The 18,726-nt window shown below is 35.6% G+C and overlaps 1 protein-coding gene across 12 annotated transcripts; it reads right to left on the reverse strand.

Moving 5' to 3' along the window:
- Positions 1-1,769: 1,769 nt before the first annotated feature.
- PPDK (pyruvate orthophosphate dikinase) lies at positions 1,770-18,450 on the reverse strand. Of its 12 annotated transcripts, none has more exons than XM_088849508.1 (22): positions 18,207-18,450; positions 16,009-16,268; positions 15,512-15,568; positions 15,362-15,428; positions 14,830-15,063; positions 14,362-14,499; positions 13,839-14,001; positions 12,060-12,295; positions 11,296-11,424; positions 10,875-11,054; positions 10,049-10,186; positions 9,431-9,595; positions 8,846-9,007; positions 7,100-7,189; positions 6,842-6,980; positions 6,303-6,480; positions 4,215-4,344; positions 3,744-3,872; positions 3,199-3,336; positions 2,777-2,854; positions 2,404-2,495; positions 1,770-2,040 (listed from the first exon to the last, which is right to left on the reverse strand). In XM_088849508.1, the coding sequence occupies exons 4-22, from the start codon at positions 15,392-15,394 to the stop codon at positions 1,995-1,997; spliced, it is 2,598 nt and encodes an 865-aa protein (XP_088705634.1). In that variant the 5' UTR covers positions 15,395-15,428; positions 15,512-15,568; positions 16,009-16,268; positions 18,207-18,450; the 3' UTR covers positions 1,770-1,994. The 12 variants fall into 12 exon arrangements, 6 of the variants coding, with proteins under 6 accessions (XP_088705634.1, XP_088705652.1, XP_088705643.1 ...); XM_088849526.1 differs by having other exon boundaries at positions 15,313-15,428; XM_088849517.1 differs by having other exon boundaries at positions 15,262-15,428.
- Positions 18,451-18,726: the final 276 nt, after the last annotated feature.

An 18,726-nucleotide genomic window follows, 5' to 3' on the forward strand; every position in this document is an offset into this window, starting at 1 on the left:
TGTTAAAAATATCATTGCTAGGTTTTATTAGTTAGCATTTAGAAGTCCATATGTCATAAGAAGTTTTTGACATTTTTTTTTTTTTTTGACAATAATGTCATAAGAAGTTAGATGAGGTAATATGACATAGTATTGTAGTCCTATTAAGGGAGCCAATAAGAGAGAAGAGAACTTTAAGGTTAAGAGAGAGGCCACAAAGACTAACTTTAGAGAGAAAAATTAGAGACTGGTGACAGAGGTCACTAGGCCTAGAGAGAGAAACTTGTTCAGAGAGAAAGATATAGAGAGAAAGAAAGACACTGTTTATGCAGCCCACTAAGGCCAAAGAATTATTGAAATTTCGAATAAAAGTTTTCTTTCTATCAAAACTTTGTCTTCACACCCATCAAGAAATAAAGTTTATGCACATATTTTCAACCTCAGCTATCGGTTTAGGTTTTCATTCCCGCTTTCAAGAACCATTAAGTATTTTTAAAAACAGGTAGAGGCACATATTCCCCACTTATCTACCAAAAAAAAAATACAATCTCAAAAAAAAAAAGAGAATGCAATCACTCTCAAAGCACTCTATCTCAAACACATACACACACCCTTGTCTCCCACTCTTTCACGAGTCTCCCACTCTTTTGTCTCCCACTCTTTCACGAGTTAAACGTTATAGTTAAGTCTGATATATGCTTCTCCCCATCTAGCCATCCAATTTTGATCAAATAAGGCACTGATTGTTTAATTTAAATTCAATGCGTCAGAGTATTTTATTTTTAGGTTTTTTTTACAAATTATGTGAATATGAAATTTAGTATGTGTCATCATATCAATGGGACACACCTAAAAAATTACTAAAAAAACTTTCAATAAAAAATAATAACTTAAATACCCCATGAAACTATCAAGGGTACTTATGGTTATTTTATTTTATTGAGAATATTTTTTTATATTTTTACAGATAAGAGTTTTAGAGAGGAGTGGACGCCCAAACTTCAGTATCAAAATATTTCGTAAAAAAATTAAAATTTAAAAATAAAATAGTGTAGAGACGTAACATTATAACTAAGATCATCTCAACCGTCCATTTAAAGTGAATGTTTGGATAGGGAAAATATGTTATGCAGCAGGGAAACATAGAAAGCTTGCCTCTAAGAGAATGCCATGTCGTCTCTCTCTCATTTTGATATAAAATGCAATCATATCTCATTCTCACAATCACAAACTCGTTTCCCTGTCTCACACTGCCCTCTCTCTCTCATGTTTTCCTTTGGCTCAAACTCGTTTCCTCATCTCTCTCTTCCTACTCTCACTCTCGTGTTTGCCTTTGGCTTTCACTAAATAGTCAATACAATAATGTTTAACTCACTACTTTAGATCTAGGGAAAATATAGAACGAGACCATTTATTTTTGATACAAAATGGTCACATTAATTTTGACCATTGGATGTGTAATTGGGTGGCTACAATTATTTTATTGACCAAGCTCAAACTTTAAAAAAAAAAAATTTGAATTTTGTGACACATCACATATGTCCCAACCATACTGTCAAGTTTTTTTTTTTTTTAAATTGTTTCATGATATTGTCAAGTTTTGCTCATCACTCTAGTCATGGTGATGACAACCATACTCTCTCTCTCTCTCTCTTTCTGCTGCACTTCTACAAATGTATATGTAAAATAGAGATTCAGTCAGCTTCTCTTTATTCCTTGGTAGGTATGAGCAATCTATTTAGAATTAATGTATATGTTTCAGATGTAGAAAAAATATGTAAACCAAAACAGTCCACAAGCAACAATACTACTACATAAATTGCATCATTTTTTTATTTTTACAGTAAATGGGATTGTGATGTTTCCAAAGCTGCCTCGTGTAGCTAAAAAGAACAGGAGATAGACACTCCCTATATGGCCAATGATTACTTTACAAATATAATTTCCGCATGTAACTGTCTTTCTGTAATTTTAATCAATTGTATCCATAATTCTTCCTCAAAATGCATGTTGAACTATGAGACAGCTACTTGAGCTGCTGCTAACCGAGCAATTGGTACCCTGCAACAACACATTCAAAACATATATATTACTATCTTTCAAAACATAGCTATTAATACGGGTATATATAACAAGTTGAACTTAGATGGGCATAAATGCAGGAAAAATACATGGATATACAACAAAAAACATATTTAAATAAGAAAAATAGGCAGCATGAAAATTGGTCTGTGCGCACATGTGTGTATGTGAGAGAGAGAGAGAGAGAGAGAGAGAGAGAGAGAGAGAAAGAGAGCATATTCATACTAGAAGCACTTTCTTTTCTTCCATAAAAGGGAGAGATGAAATCTCAGTCTCAAGATGAAATATAAAAGCGGAGTGTATTACTATAGTGATTCTAAAAGCATGCAAGTTGTGAAGAACCTGAATGGTGAACAAGAGACATAATCTAAACCCGCCTCTGCAAAGAACGCGACCGATGAAGGCTCTCCGCCGTGTTCTCCACATATGCCAACCTACAAGAAAATGACCCAAGAATGAGAAAATCAAAGAGCATTTCCTCCACAGGAAGAGAGAGGAAGAGAGGAATTCATGGTGAAACGATTACCAATTCTAAGGTATCTATTGTGGTTTCAAGAAAAAAAGTGGCATGCATTCGTAATTTTTTTCAAATATCTGTTACATTCTGATTTTTTTGGAATTTAAATTATATTTCTCATGTATGTATCACCTTCTTCAAAAAGGGAAGTCATATTTAAGGTTTTAGGAACAGATGAGAAGAGATAAAGATTGCCACCTTCAAGTCCGGTCTAGCTCTACGGCCTCTCTCTGTTGCAATCTTGATCAACTGACCCACACCTCTTTGATCCAGCACCTGAAATTATACCATGATCAAATGATCACAAAACCCACAATTAAATAGATGCAACAAATATTTACAAACTTTAGAACAAAGAAGGAAATAGAGAGAAAAGGGGAAAAAAGAACTTTCTCCTACAAAACGCCAGATAGAAGCATGATCTAAGAGAAAACAAGGCAAAAGAGTGTGGCATGCACAGGGAGAAGCCCCCCTCAAATCTATTTTTAAATTGGTGATAATTAGTAAGACAGAAACATAATAGATAAATGTGTACTCCCTACAACAACATAAATAGCTAAATAAATTTGACGAAAATGAAAACAACATATAAATGAAAGATCAGTTCTTATCAGCCAAACCTCAAAAGGATCATTTTGAAGCACACCATTGGATAAGTAAATGGGCAAAAACTTGCCCACATCATCCCTACTATATCCGAACGTCATCTGTGTTAGATCATTGGTCCCAAAGGAGAAAAATTCTGCTTCATCTGCTATCTACTAACAAAACAACATATAATCTCATCAAATTCAAAATTAAAAGGAAATAAAAATAAATATCTGCGAAGATGCTCCATATTTTCTCCAAGTGTCCCTCATTTATATTAGGACAATGGCCCACTCAAAGAAAAGGTGATTTCTCAGAGCCATGCATTCCCCCAAAATCATCAAGAATGCATGAAAACTGAGGATACAATTCCTTATTAATTATATGTCCATGATCTTTTCTCCCAATGGTTTGAGAGCTACATCTTGATTAGATTAAAACATTTTCCTTTTTGTAGAAAAGATTTAAAACCTTTTTCTTTTTTTTGTAAGTGTAGGATAAGTTGAGGATAACAAACTGAAACAGTGAGAGAGATGTGCCAATGTGTAGTATGAGGGATCTTCTGAAAAGTGGGTACCTCATCTGCCACCAGAGCTGCCCGAGGGATCTCAATCATTGTCCCAATTTTATAGCTAAGAAAGCTACCCATCTCTGCAAATACCTTCTCTGCAACACTTCGTATCACATTCACTTGATGCTTTAATTCCTGCTCACCTCAAAGAACTCAAAATAATTTCTCAGACAACATAAAAGAGAGACTTTTTACATAAATTTCAAGAAAATCATAAAAATGAAACTATTTTCACTAACCAACAAGATTTCTCTACTGAAACCAGCTAATGCCCAAAATTTTCAGAAACCAATTATCTTTCATAAATTCAATAATATTATTGAATTTAATTCCATTGAAAGATCCAAATATATGATAACTTACAGGAAAATCAACAATAGTCTAAGAGTTTTTCTTTTTCACCAATGTCCAAGGGTTTTATTTCAATTTTGTGGAATAAGCGAAAAGTATATTTTTGGCGGGAACTTTTAGGCATACCTGGGGTGTACCAACTAGGGGAACCATGATTTCAGGAAAAACCTGGAAACCTTGACGAGTCACAGTAATAGATGCCTCAAAAACAGCACGTGATTGCATTTCTGTTAGCTCTGGATATGAAATTCCCAGTCTACAATTTGAAGAATCAGAATCACCAAACAATTTGGCCATGTTGTATATAATAATTGCCGATATACAGATATAAAATTTTAAGACTTTTATGATTCCACAAGATAATTTCTCGTGGTAGGCTATAACAAACGGATATTCGAATAAGTATGCATTGAAAAATATCATTGTGTTTCTTAAGCATGGCAATAAGTCACCAACTCAGAATTATTGGTAAGTACTTGTTCGGAAAAATATCTCTCAACCCTTTATTTTTATGTTTCATATCTCCATATCCAAGGTTTTAAAACATATATTGGAACTAAAACATCCTAAGTTTTATGTCTTCTAACCTCCTAGACCACTTTTACCCATTTTAATTATATTTTTTAACTCAAACAAGACAATCCTTTTTCTTTCTTCACATCTCAATCCCCCAAATTGCTCCATCGTGATTCTTCCCAATCCCCTTCTCTCTCTCTCTCTCTCTCTCTCTCTCTCTCTCTCTCTCTCTCTCTCTCTCTCTCTCTCTCTCTCTCCATATTAAATCCCCCCCAACACACTCTCTCTCAGTATTCTTCCCGACTAAATAGTGTTCAAAGTTTTTGCCGGGTCGGTGGCTCCAGAGGGAACCGAGGATTGTTCATCCATGGCCCTAAGAATTCCAAATTAAGTAAGTCTGCTCAGGGATCGATTCATGTAATTTTTTCCTGAAAAGGTTCAGAAGAGTGGATCCATGTAATTTATTCCAGAAAAGGTTCAGAAGAATGAGGCCTCTGAGGTTTGAAAACTCTTGTGGGATCTCTCATGTTAATGCATTGTTAGAGAGGTAGAGAGAGAAAGGGAATGATTGGAAGTGTGCTTCTTTCTCTTTCTTGGCATCAGACCTAGTCCCTTTTTCCAATCAGCGACCCAACAATGTCGATACCCACCTTTGCCTCTTGGAGTCGAACTGGGTGGTCTACTTCTTTAAAAGCCTGGTGAATACAGTGCCCCCTAAGGTTATGTTAAGAAGCCATCTTTTAACCCAAATCGATGGCTGCCATGCCATGTGTTTGAAGCTATATGACTCGCCAACACTGAATGGGATGAAGTAGCAGCATTTACTCTCAAATTTGTTTCTTCAAAGGAAGTATGGAATCGTTGGATCTTTCCTTCCAACCCACCCACCCCAAAAATAAAAGAAAGAGGAAAAAGACGTTGGTCGAGGGACTAAAAAGTCGTGCGTTTTGTTTTTCTTTATAATCTTCTTACTTCGGACTAAAAAGTCGTGCGTTTTGTTTTTCTTTATAGTCTTCTTACTTCATTGGAAATGCTGATCTTGCCTGTCAAAGGTCTTTCTTTCCAAGATTTCAGAGAATAGAAACCTGACCTCCAAGTTTTTGTTTTAGAGAGAGAAACAACTTACTATTGAGATATGGGAGATGGGTTTTTTCTCTCTAAAATTTCAGAGCCAGAGAATAGGGCAACTCACCGTTGAAAGCTGCTGGAGTTCTAAAGAGAGAGAGAATGTTATTTAGTACTGGTCGGAGCTCAAGATTTGGAGGTAATATGGAGAAAGAGATAGGGTAATACGGAGAGAGAGAGAGAGGTAATATGGGTTTAAAAAGGGCTGTCTTTTAACTAGCTGATTGGGTTAAAAAATTTAGCATTCAAGTCGGTAAAGCTAGTTTAAGGGGTTAGAAGATATAAAACTCGAGATGTTTATGCTCTGACATATGTTTTAAACCTTTGGATCTATAGGAATATGAAACCTAAAGATAGGGGTGTGGAGATATTTTCCGTACTTGTTCAAGACAAATACGACTATCATCAACCACAACGATGGAAATAATACATACAACAACCCCAGCAGTATAAAAAACAAAACAATTATAGAATATGGATACCATAACCATAATGATAGTGGTGCCGATCCAAAAGAATGAATGTGGGAGAGAGTAAAATTGGAATATTTATTCCTTGTAATGTGAAGCTCACCTGCAGCCACGAAACCCAAGCATGGGATTAACTTCACTTAGTTTTTCAATGCGCGAGAAAACTTCATCTTCAGTCATGTTCGTATCAGAAGCTAGCTCGACGACAATCTCGTCGATGTCTCCTTCTGGAAGGAACTCGTGCAGTGGGGGATCTAAAAGCCGGATTGTGACCGGAAGACCTAAAAATCCACATCCCCTGACAAATAAATACTTGTGCTCTAATAGGAGATTAATGACAACATAGAAAAATCCCCAATAAGAAGAAAACCTAGAGACTCAAATTCTAAACAGGCATCTCCATCATTTCACACTATACAACTATTCCACTTTCAAGTCGGTCAAATTTCAAAAAGATAAGAGTCATGCATTTTCTCAAATTATAACAAAATGCCATGCAGAGAAATGCTTTTTCGGGTTTCTCCACCTCACATATGCTTGTAACATGGTTAAAGAACCATAATGCATGAGCTTAGCATACAACCCCATCAAAACTTTCAAGAAAGCACAGTAGCTAATTGGAAAAGAGCAGAAAAGATGTACCATCCATTGCACGGAAAATGCCTTCAAAATCAGACCTCTGATAAGGCAACAGCTGATTAAGTGCTTCCTTGCGTTGCTCAGGAGTGACTGCCATTATCATCTTCCTTACGGCCTTTATCCTTTCATCTGATGCAAAGAACTGCAAAAAAACAATAACTAATGAAAGCTTGGGAAACTAATGCACAAATTACTTTCCAAAGTGAACCATTTTCCACTGATTTCTAAGGAATAAAAAATATGCAAAAGGTTTCTACTCACCATGTGCTCTGTCCTGCAAAGTCCAATGCCTTGCGCACCATTGTTCCTCGCCGTAAGTGCATCATCAGGTGTATCAGCATTAGCCATTACCTAATATCACAATTTCCCAATCTTAAAATATGATTATGGAAACTAAAAGTAATTCATAAAAAGGAACCAAGTCAAATCAATTTCAATCACCAATATCAGAATTTGTAAGTGTGAGAAAATGAGAGAAACCAAGCTAAAAACAAGAAAGAAGTATGCCACAAAAAATTCAGTTGTAATTCAGAAACAAACTATGAGGCATTGGCCATATAGAATTTGTCTCCCCCATAATACTCTCAACTGAAAAAGATACCCAAATCATTTTCATGAAACAAAAGATCTATTCTTAATGCTTTTTGTTTGTTGGTGAAAAACAGAAAGTGAAAAATCAAGGAACGATCCTTCCATATGATGAGTCGTTTGTAAAATCCAAAATAACAAACCCTTGTAAGAAAAAAATGGGTGTTTGACAAGGACATATAAAGCAATACTGTGAATCCAATTGGGGTATTATAATCTTTCAAAAATATGGGCATTTGACGAAAGGAATCAAACACACAGCATAATGTGTAGCAGTAGGAATGGGAGCAATCCAGCATGGCCAGCAGTCAACATTTTTTTCTTTTTCAATCGTTAGACATGGTCATGACAGTAATTGTCAAATTGACTGATAAAATACAACATAGCATCTTTCTGAAAGATGAGGAACAATTAATTATGAAAGACAACAATAAGGAACCCCTACCTCTTGACTAACACTTGCCCGCACATATTTACGTAAACCATGATGGCATAATCAAACTGATTCAGATAGGAGCCCATATCAAGCAATTAGACATACGTGTCGACTCAAAATCCATGGATCTTTCCCAGCTGTGGCAGACCCCCATGGTCATGGACCACACTGACTTACTAATATCAACAATAATAATCATTGTAGCCTAAATCTATCCTTGCATGTCAGCTGATAGTTTTAGCTGAGCATTATTTACCAAAAGTCTGAGTTTTTGTTCTTTTGACTTCAAATAATGGTTTCCAGTTTTAATATTATAAAATTTATTTTTGATATTAGAGAATGTTACATGATAAAAAAATCAAGCTATTGCAAAACCTTTCTAAGGCAGAAATTTAAGGACAGAACTGTGATTTTTTGAAGATAAGCATCCGTCTGTGTATAACAGTAGTTGGGGAGCTTTTTTCTAGATTTGTACGAGTTATGGGTTCACCAAATTTCCCTCATAATAACAACACTAATAACTGAAAAAAGGCAACAAGGGAGATTAAAAAATAACACAATCAACACTCATCAGGAGAAATGCTTTAAACTTTAATATGAAAAGAAAAAGATTATGGGTTATGTTAGGGTGCTCACACTATGGAGTAATTTATCAATGTACTCAACAAAATCTGGACACATATATACCATTGTTTTGTTAATGGAGCTTTAGTAAGGGCATTTCTGGTAATTACGATGAGTGTGACGTCATCCACATGGGATGTGATTTCACACACATGGAACATGAAATAACACTAATGTGCTCCATGTCGATGACATTACACCCCATGTGGATGATGTCACACACCTCCTATTGACCAAAAATAACTTTATTAAAAAAAGTTCTATGTACAAAACAAGGGTATAGAAGTGTCCAAAATTGTTGAGTATAATGATAAATTCTCCATAGTGTGAGCACCCTAACATAACCCATAGATGATTACCTTGAGCTTCCTTTTCTCATCCACCCAATGCATAAAAGATTCTAAGTCACCAGTGAGAGTAGGAGGAGCGAGGGGTTGCTTTCCGAGAATCACTTCTCCAGTAGACCCATTAAGTGATATCCAGTCCCCTTCACTCAGAACTTGGGACCCAATTGCGACCGTCTGCAAATATCATTTTTCATATGTTTAGCAAGTAAAGAAAAAAAATAAAAGAATTCAAGGAAGAAAAAAATCTAGTTTTCAATAGTAAAAATGCAATTCATGATCTACCTAATAAGAGGTCCAAAAGTTAAAAACATGACTGGTATAACCATTATGAGTCCAAATAATCACAAAATACACATTCAGCCAAAGAAAGAAGATACATAACATGTTATATTTTTGGGGCATTGAGTATTCTCCCATGGATGATCCACATTTATTTTCTTGATTAATGGCACCAACAATTTAGTTTACTTAATCAAATACGGTTTACTACAGAAGCTAGAAAAAGAGTAGCAAGTTTCGAGCAACCATAAATTGTCCTTTAAAAGTCATATTTTTCCTTGTCATATATCCACAAGTCAAAGGCGAAAGCATCAATACCTTCTCAGCTTCATTTATACGTACATCAGAGCAACCAGAAACACAACACTTCCCCCATCCTCGAGCAACCACAGCAGCATGAGAAGTCATGCCACCTCTTGCAGTCAGTATGCCAGTCGCAGCGTGCATACCACCAACATCTTCAGGACTAGTCTCCATCCTAACCTAAATCATAAGTTACAAAAGAATGAAAGAAAAGCTTCAAATCATTGAGCTATAAGAGAACAAATAATATATGTCCAGAAGGGGGAAATGAACACTTTTTGGTTTTTGGAGTAATGGTGACAGTGATAACTAGAAATTCATAGCATTACTTACCCACCCCTTTCACAAAATAGAAGAATATACATGTATAGAGACATACTAGGGTTCACTCATACAAATCATAGAAAACTGGCCTAATTGAAAATTGCCGGTAAGGGTGCCATGTAATATACCAGAAATGCGTGACATACTTGCCAATCCAAGAAAAGGATTTGAGAAACAATGCAGGAAACAAAGTGGCCTAGGGATACTGATTATGGAAATAAGGGAAAAATGGCCTTATAAACGTTTGCAGTCATGTAAAGGTTTAATATACAAATCAAGAAACTTATAAACAGGCAGATGACAACTAACCAGGATGACAGGCTTTCCTTGAGCATGCCATGCTTCAGCATCATCACCGCGAAACACAATTTGACCCACTGCAGCTCCAGGGGATGCTGGCAGGCCAGTAGCAATCACCTTCTCTTTGAATGCCGATGGATTCTCAAACTGAAGCATAAAACTAAAATGTTACCCTTTTTTTTATTTTTTGTATTTTTTTGGGTGGGGGTGGGGTTAGTTAAGGGACAGGATTCAAACTTGGGATGTAGTTCTGCAACTTCAACTCCTTAACCAATCGAGCCAAAACCCAAATCCTAAATCAGTACATTAAAATAGCAAAGAAGAAGTAAACAATTTTCTTGTCATTGAAAAATAAAAATTAATAAATTATTTAAGAAAGTGGTCATTGATGACTGAATGCGAATGGAACTCCAAATAACCTGACTAGAAACCGAACACAATGCATGAATACAACTTCGAAAGGGCACATGGTCCTACCAAGAAGGGGAAAGATAGCCGAAATCAACACTGCAGCAATCGCCATTGCTCAAGACAATGTGGTACTATTAGAAAGGGAGGTCCATTTCAAACTTCCAAATTTTGTGTTTGTTTCAGTAGTATTGCAGGACATGTTTTGATTCTTTTTGGTTTATGTAAACATAATTTTAAATGCAACTGTCAGAACTCAGAGACTAAATTGCAAAAGCACTACCAATCTTGAACATTTTCCAATACTAAAAACATAAACAAATTTAGATTTTTAGCACCAAGAGAAAGTTGCAATTAATCATGGGCTGAACGTCTTAATCCAATAAATATCACATACTGACTGTTAAATAAGTAGAAAGAATGGTACCTGTGGATGCATAAGTTGATCTAGATGCCTAGCTTCTACCATTTTAATGGCTGAAGAAGTGTCAATAAGGCCCTCCTTCACCATATCCACTGCAATCTTCACTGCACCCTTACCAGTTCTCTTTCCGGATCTACACTGTAACATCCATAGCCTGTTTTCTTGAACAGTGAATTCAATGTCCTGAAAATATGAAAATATCTCACTAGAAATGTAAAATAACATAACTAAAAATTCATAAAACAAGAACAATTAATTTTGTGACCGAATCAAATCAGGTCTTAACAATTACTCAACGGCTTTGGGTTTTTACAAATACAAGTTCTCAAACTGTTGGCATGGTTCTTACAAATCTTTATCGTTCAAAATGAAATACACATAAATTCCAACTAGGAAGGAGAAAATAGTATTAAGGCATTGTTACCATCATATCTTTGTAATGGCGTTCAAGTATTTCACAGTTTTCGACAAGCTCTTTATATGCATCTGGCATACAGTTCTTCATAGTGTCAAGATCTTCTGGTGTTCGAATCCCAGCAACAACATCCTCCCCCTATCAAATAAAAAAAATATACAAATTGCACCCCTCATTACATGGAACATACAGTTATTTAAAAACTATAATTAGATATCCACAACTAAAATAAAGAAGAAATTCAAACCACACGTGCTCATCCTCTAAGAAAACCATCATTTCTCGATAAAGCAAAGAAAAGCATACAGAATTTGCAAAAATAAGCTGATGTCACCAACTATTACAAAACAAAAGAACATTTAATTTACAAAAGCTTAAAGAATGCAGTGAATTATGGATTAAATGGGCAAATGTAAAATTTCCAGAGACTTTACTAAAATATCATAGCTTTTTACACAAAACACACACACACACACACACACAAAAAGAAGCCAGATTCCAATAAGCATGGCATTACAAATAAAGGGATCCCTATAGCTAAAGGAAAACATGAGCTAATATTACTATATATTTTGAAAAGAATGTACAACCCAACTTTAGCAACCATCAGTCCAGTTTTAATGTAAATTACTACAGTAACATTTCCATAGTATTGGAAAATAAAATCTAAAAATCAATTACATCAAAATATCAAGAATATAAGCTCCTCATATCTAAGAATCAATGAGCAAAAATCAATAACCAAAGGAAATTTGGCAAGATTAGATTAGAACCTGGGCATTGATGAGGAATTCTCCATAGAGCTTCTTTTCCCCAGTACTTGGGTTTCTTGTGAAGAGAACACCAGTGCCTGAAGTGCTACCCATATTCCCAAAAACCATGGATTGAATGTTCACTGCTGTTCCTTTTAACCCACTTATTCTGTTTATGGTCCTGTATTTTATGGCTCTTGTGCTGTCCCATGAATCAAAAACTGCTAAAACTGCAGCATACAGTTGATTTCTCGGATCTAAATTTAGAAGAATATGATCAAAAGTGGGTCATAAAATGATCAAAATTCAAAGCGGGAAGAGAGAGAGATAAATTTCATTAACATGCCTGCTTCTTGGAATTGAATTATACAAGTAATGAAGCTTTCGATAAACAGCGTTTGAAAAAGGAAAACAAGAAAGAAAAAGCTTCACTTTAAGGAAAACAAGAAAGAAAAAGCTTCACTTTCTGGTGAAGGAATTAAAGAAGCATGAAGATTCATAAAAAGTTGCACCATTGGGGAGATGGAAATACATTGTGCTGGATTCATTTCTAATAACGCAAAATAAAATGGATATTTATGTAATTTTTTTTAAAAATGTTTTTAAGAAATTACTTAGGAAACTCTAAATAATAGTTGGGACGAAGCTCGGGGACAATATTTATAAATTAATAATCACGATAAATATATAATTTAGCATTCTACCTGTGTCTTTTATTTAATTTTAAATTACCCCGTCATGACTTGAAATGCTTGCAAAATGGGTAAAATAATAAAACAACTTTCATAGGTATTTTGATAAATTTTCAGCCCAAAAATAGGCACCTGTGGCCTTGGCCCTACATCGCCTGGCCCTAACAAGGCCTAAGAAGCCTTAGCCTTACGCTTGGCTAGGCCAACCCCAAATACAATAAAAAGTGGACAAAAAATGAAAGCAATACAAAAGAGGGGCTGGGGCTGGGGCTGGGGCTGGGCTGACCTTATCATGGATGGCGTAGGTTCGACCCTATTAGAAATTTATTTTGATAAATAAAAATCTTGAAATAATAGGATTAGATATTAGTTTTCAATGGAGCTAGTTTGAATAAGTGTTTCAAAATTGTGATTGATAGGGTGGATCGTTCACTCCACATATTCGTGCCAACAAACCCTTGATCCCGATCGGTATGAATGGGAGATTTAAAAAAAATTTAAAAATAAAAATTTTAAAATAGAGGTTTATGTAAGGCAATTTAAGGAAAACATTGGAAAATATTATATATATATATATGAAAGGAAATGTTTTAAAGAGGGACCGTTTCAGTACTGGTACCCTACCGAAATCTGCTCGGTCCTAGTCGATTCTTATTCTTTATTGGAAATTGCCAGGTTTTGAAACACTGGTTTGAATAAAAATAAAGTATTTTTCAAAGGGGAAAGTTTATATAGCTGTCAACTTTACACCATAGATGAGAGGCGCACCTCAAAAGCCATTAGAAAAGGTTGTTACAATACTGGAAAACCTTTCGGTTCATCATATGTATGTCAAGATGTATGGATATGAGAAAAAGATATGAGTCTTAAAAAATAGTGAATCTTGAATTATAGGAAGAGACAAATATTGAATTGTATCGAAAACTGTATAGGGTCCTCCTTGTATCCTACACCCTTAATTGTGGCTCAATTAGTTTTTATTTATTTCTAGGGACTTACACAATTAACTCGAGCCTTGTTTTGATGTAAATTCAACAATATGCTCATGTGAGATAACACGTAATAGAAATAAGGAAAATAGAAAGAAGACAAATTCTATGTCAAATACCTGAAGGGAACTCTTGCCCTTTAGCATCAACATATACCCTCTTGTACTTAGTAACCAATTCTTTAAGATCCTCTGAGGTCAATTCAGTATCGAGAGACACTCCCTTTACAGCTTTCAGTCTTTCCAATTGCTCCTCAAATAGAGAATGTGGAATACCCATGACCTTTCACTCAAAAAATGTCACACTAGTTAATGGTAATAAAAATTGGTTATTCAAAATCAGTGTTTAAAAAATCGCCAATTTGAATCGGGACTCACCTGAGTTAAACCAGATCAGAAGCCAAGTGAATCATGTTCAGAAACCATGAAATCTTATGTTTCTCCTGTTTTTTCAAACTTTTAAACTTTTCATATTAAAAATTGCCCGGTCTGCTTGAGATGCGCCTGAGTCGAGCCAGATGCCTCATGCTCGGCCACTGGCGAGCTGGAGGCTAAGTCCGACTTTTTAAACATTGTTTGGAAGACAAAATTCATGTTCAAGAATGGATCCAGGTAGACTTTGAATTACGGTTTGTAAACTTACCACATTACCAAACATGTCAAGAAATCGTCTATATGAATCATATGCAAATCGTTCTCCACTCTTTGAAGCCAATCCAACAACAACTTCATCATTGAGACCAAGATTTAGCACAGTGTCCATCATGCCAGGCATGGAAATCTACGAGTAAAGCATAACAATCATCATCATCATCATAGCATTTTCCCAATTAATTGGGGTCGGCTAACCAACATGCTCCAATAAAGAAAAAGAGGACTATATACACATGAAATCTAAAGCTAGCTTAGAATCAAATTTTTACCTAAAAGTAAATGAAAACACAACTAAGGAAAAGATTGGTACATGATGCTTAGTAGTTAATACTGTTATTCAAACATAAGGTTTAAATAGTTTTCACTTAGGCTATTTCAAGAAACTCCTACTTCAGGACCTGATTGCACCATTCTAGCCATAAGATTATTCTATAGGTTATTCAAATTAATTCATTACCGCGGCACCAGACCGAACCGATAGGAGAAGGGGTTTGGATGGATCACCAAGGGAAGCACCCATTTCCTTTTCAATGGTTTTTAGGCCCTCTAGAATCTCATCCCAAAGACCCTCAGGGAGCTTCTTTCCATTTTCTTGATATTCTTGACATGCTTCAGTTGAAACTGTAAGACCTGGTGGCACTGATAAACCAATGCTTGCCATTTCTGCAAGATTTGCACCTTTCCCACCCAACTGTGAGAAACAAAAAGGGAGAGTGATTAATAGAACTCCAAATCTCTTCAGAGAAAATATATGTACGTCAATTTTACAAAGGCATGTGTAAATATATTAGCATCAAGTGCAGTTAAGAGCTTTAGAAATGCCAACTTTAAGAGTGTCGTTTCCGACACGACACATATGTACATCATTAAAAAAAGTATGAGGTGAGACCTCAGGTGTGTCAACAGTCCCAAAAACCATGGATACAGGTATCTACATTACATGGCCATCAGGAGCTCATGAGCAGGTTGCATTGGAGATAAGGACGTGCCTTGGTCAATACTGGTGTGATACAAAACTTCATCTCTAAACGCGAAGTTCAGGCACCAAGACTGGAGCTGGAGTGTGTGAATGTTGCATGAGTTTGTTTGTTATGAAAAAATTCACTACTGACATCGCTGGAATTGGAAAAGAAACTCACCAATGATTTCATGGTCTTGTTCCCTTCGCTCCTTCCTTTGCCAAAGGTGAAAACTCTCTGCATATGAATCAAAGTTGTACCTCAACTTAACTTTGGTGGTGCACAATGTGTGGGTGCTTGTATAGATTTTGCTCCTTTTGGAGGAATTAGATGCTGATCAAAATGATGTATAATGCATATATATAAAAATAATACTTTTTTTTGGGAGGGTGGGTTGGTGGTAGAAAATTGTCCAAAATACCTTTGGATTTTTCAGCAGTATTTTGGTCCATTTATTTTTTATGTTTTTTATAAGTGTGGATATCTCAAATTTCATATCAAAATTATTAAAAATTAAAACTCAAATAAGAAACTCGAGATGGCAATCCATTTTCTTCCCTTATATATATATATGAGATGTTGGGCTTATACTGTTGTATATTTCTACATATCAGCACGCACTCAAAATTTTGTGCGCGCACACGCGCGCTTATGTAGAGAGAGAATACTCTGTATACCTTTTTAGTTATTGGAATTCTGTGAGTTGTGACTTGACAATGACAAAAACTCTTCTTGTGCAATGGCATTGCTTTAATGTTTGGTTTGGAGGAGCTACTGCTTTGAGCCAAACAAGAACCCAGTAGATTCAGTTGAACAGCAAGCTGGTTCACCCCAACAAATCCCAATTCTTCTGTGTATCTCTTCTTCACTAAGCCATGTACTTTGTCATCAAGAGGTGATCTTATAGCCATTCCTTTTATTGATGAAGACATGTTGCCTAGTTTGGGAGCAAAGACATGTTAGTAATCTTTACTCTATTGTTGGAAAATTCACAAATATAAGTGAAAGGGAGTTAAAGGCATCCCTAATGAGGGAAGAAAAATAAGAAGAGTTTACCATTAGAAAGATGTCCATCTACATAGAATATTATATACTTCAAAAATATATGGTAACATTGTATGCATTTGGTACAAAAACGTCATAATCATCATTAATCGTTATCCGTGAAAAATAAGTTGTAGCAGGAGTACAATTGATCACGTGAAAATTTTCTTTGCGTTTGTGTAGAGATATCACACACCCCTGCCATCCTCGTTTTATATTAGACTCGTTGAGAGCGGTTGTGGTTTATGTGAGGCTTCCCACCATACCCGGTGTGCACATAGTAGGTTGGTTGCTTTAATGAGTTGGTCAACCTCTTCCCGACTTTTGGACATAGGCTCTTAAGCTTTCGAGTCCCCTCTAGAGGTAATGATCTCATTTTATACAATCTCTTTCACAAGTTCATATAAGTATTACGTAATCCAATAAAATTTTAGCGTTTGTAAAATGATTTATATCTTATTTATATTTCTTTAAATTTTTTTTTCGATGTTAATTTTTATACATGGTGAATGAAACTCAAAACATAAGGTTCAAATATCCGTCACCTTGGCCACCTATGCCTAGAACCTATTCTTCAACAAGATGCTCATTTGATTTCTCTATTTTGAGAAAGTGCAGATGCATATGTTTATTTTGTTGTACGTGCCATGTATTTTCTTGACGAGATTATCTGCCAGAGACCGTTTCCTTTTATATACGAAGGACACAAACATCGCAAGCCGTCAAATTTAAAATACTAAAATCAGATGATAAAAATGTCATTCTTTGCACAAAGTTTGATGTGAGGTTTTTCAAGCTTTTTGCCCGGAAAATGATACATCCTTAGCCACTTGATTTCAAATCTCACCGCCCGTGAATAAACCCAGAAATCTCTTGATACGCGTGCCCATACCACCTTCTTTTATCTCTAGACTCTTTATGTCCACAAAAAATGAGTTAACAACCTTTATCTATACTCTCTCTCTAGAAATATCCTCTCTCTCTCTAAATTTTTTTCTTTCTTTTTTTAATAAAGGTTGTGAGTCTCTATACAAATCTTACCCCTCTACCAATGCCAAATACATTAAAGTCCAACTCTCCACCGTCCATAGGAGGGGTGTGGGGACCCATATTTCTCACCCACCCAATTCGATCAGGATCACCGGCTAGAATCATTTGTTTGATCAAATTTCTAAATATATACTCTTTTCATTTTAATGAACAATAAAAAAAAAAAAAAAAAAAAATTATTTGCTTCTACAAAACCAACATAATTCAACTCTTTAGTCTCGGTCTTTAAATAGGGAAACCAATGAACTATTTTTGTGGGACCAAAACCTCTCTTCACGGATGAGATGACTAAGGATTGTGTACAATTTTATTGATTTTGTACCGGTGAATTTAAGACAAAATATCCAAAAGCACCTGAGCTACATATTTCATAACAAATTTTTTTTTTTCTTTTCTATATCAGTTGAACTTGAAAAGTGTGTGAACAATATGGTAAGGCAAAGTCTTCGACAAGATTAATCGTGAAGAGGGGGAATAATGACATTGATAATATCCACACCGTAGGAGCTTTTATATATAATTTCAAAAAGTGCGCGAGAGGGCTTATGTCCACAAATTGCGATTTGGCTGCTCTCTCTCTCTCTCTCCTTCTCTTCATAATTCCAATACAAACGCCCAAAAAATTGCTCATGTGAAAATTGAAACCATCCATTGAGATTATAATCTCTCTCTCTCACACTCACATTTTTCTACTAATTTTGGCAAAATTTCGATCATCAAAATCTATAAAGAAATCAACCAAAACAATTTATATTTTCAAATTAAGGCGCTCTCCTCATACCTGTACTGCTTTTTCAGGCCACTGGAGAAACTCAAATATCAATGAACCCCACCTTTTGTCGATCTCAATTGTTAAAGACCCTCGTAGCACTTAAACAATAATAAGTAGTTTTCAAGTCGAAGCACCTCATCGAAATTTCTCTGGCAATCAGGCACCCAGATGAGAGTTTTCCTGGCAGGGGCAGAGGCAGAGGCAGAGGCAGAGACCGGAAAAACGTGTTTTCAGCAAACGATGTCCAAAGCTTATAGCGCCCCCCCCGTTAGACTGGCTTTATACAGTACTGGTGGCTGATAAATTACCATATTGCCCTTCACTTGGGAAAAGACAGATATACCCCTGATCACTCATTGGCAGAGTTATGTTGGCTAAATGTCCTAAATACCCTTGAGTACAAAATTTTTTTACGAAAAACGGAAAGTCAAACCTTAATGTAACTTTTATTTACAATATTAGCCACCTTGGCTGGTAGGGGTTGATGCAAAAACGTATTTTTAGGAATCAATGTTATTATTAGAACCGG

Source organism: Amborella trichopoda, chromosome 1, assembly GCF_054954075.1.
Source record: "Amborella trichopoda isolate Santa Cruz 75 chromosome 1, AtrichopodaSantaCruz75HAP2 v2.0, whole genome shotgun sequence".
Taxonomy (NCBI): domain Eukaryota; kingdom Viridiplantae; phylum Streptophyta; class Magnoliopsida; order Amborellales; family Amborellaceae; genus Amborella; species Amborella trichopoda.

What these genes read in the sequence shown, in the direction of transcription:
- PPDK (XM_006850805.4), bottom strand. Translation starts at nt 16,263, where the DNA reads ATGTCTTCATCAATAAAAGGAATGGCTATAAGATCACCTCTTGATGAC. An exon ending in GCCATTACAAAGATATGATG is followed by an intron (nt 11,055 to 11,295) that starts GTAACAATGCCT and finishes TCATATTTTCAG; the next exon opens with GACATTGAATTCACTGTTCA. An exon ending in GTCTCTTGTTCACCATTCAG is followed by an intron (nt 2,041 to 2,403) that starts GTTCTTCACAAC and finishes GTGTTGTTGCAG; the next exon opens with GGTACCAATTGCTCGGTTAG.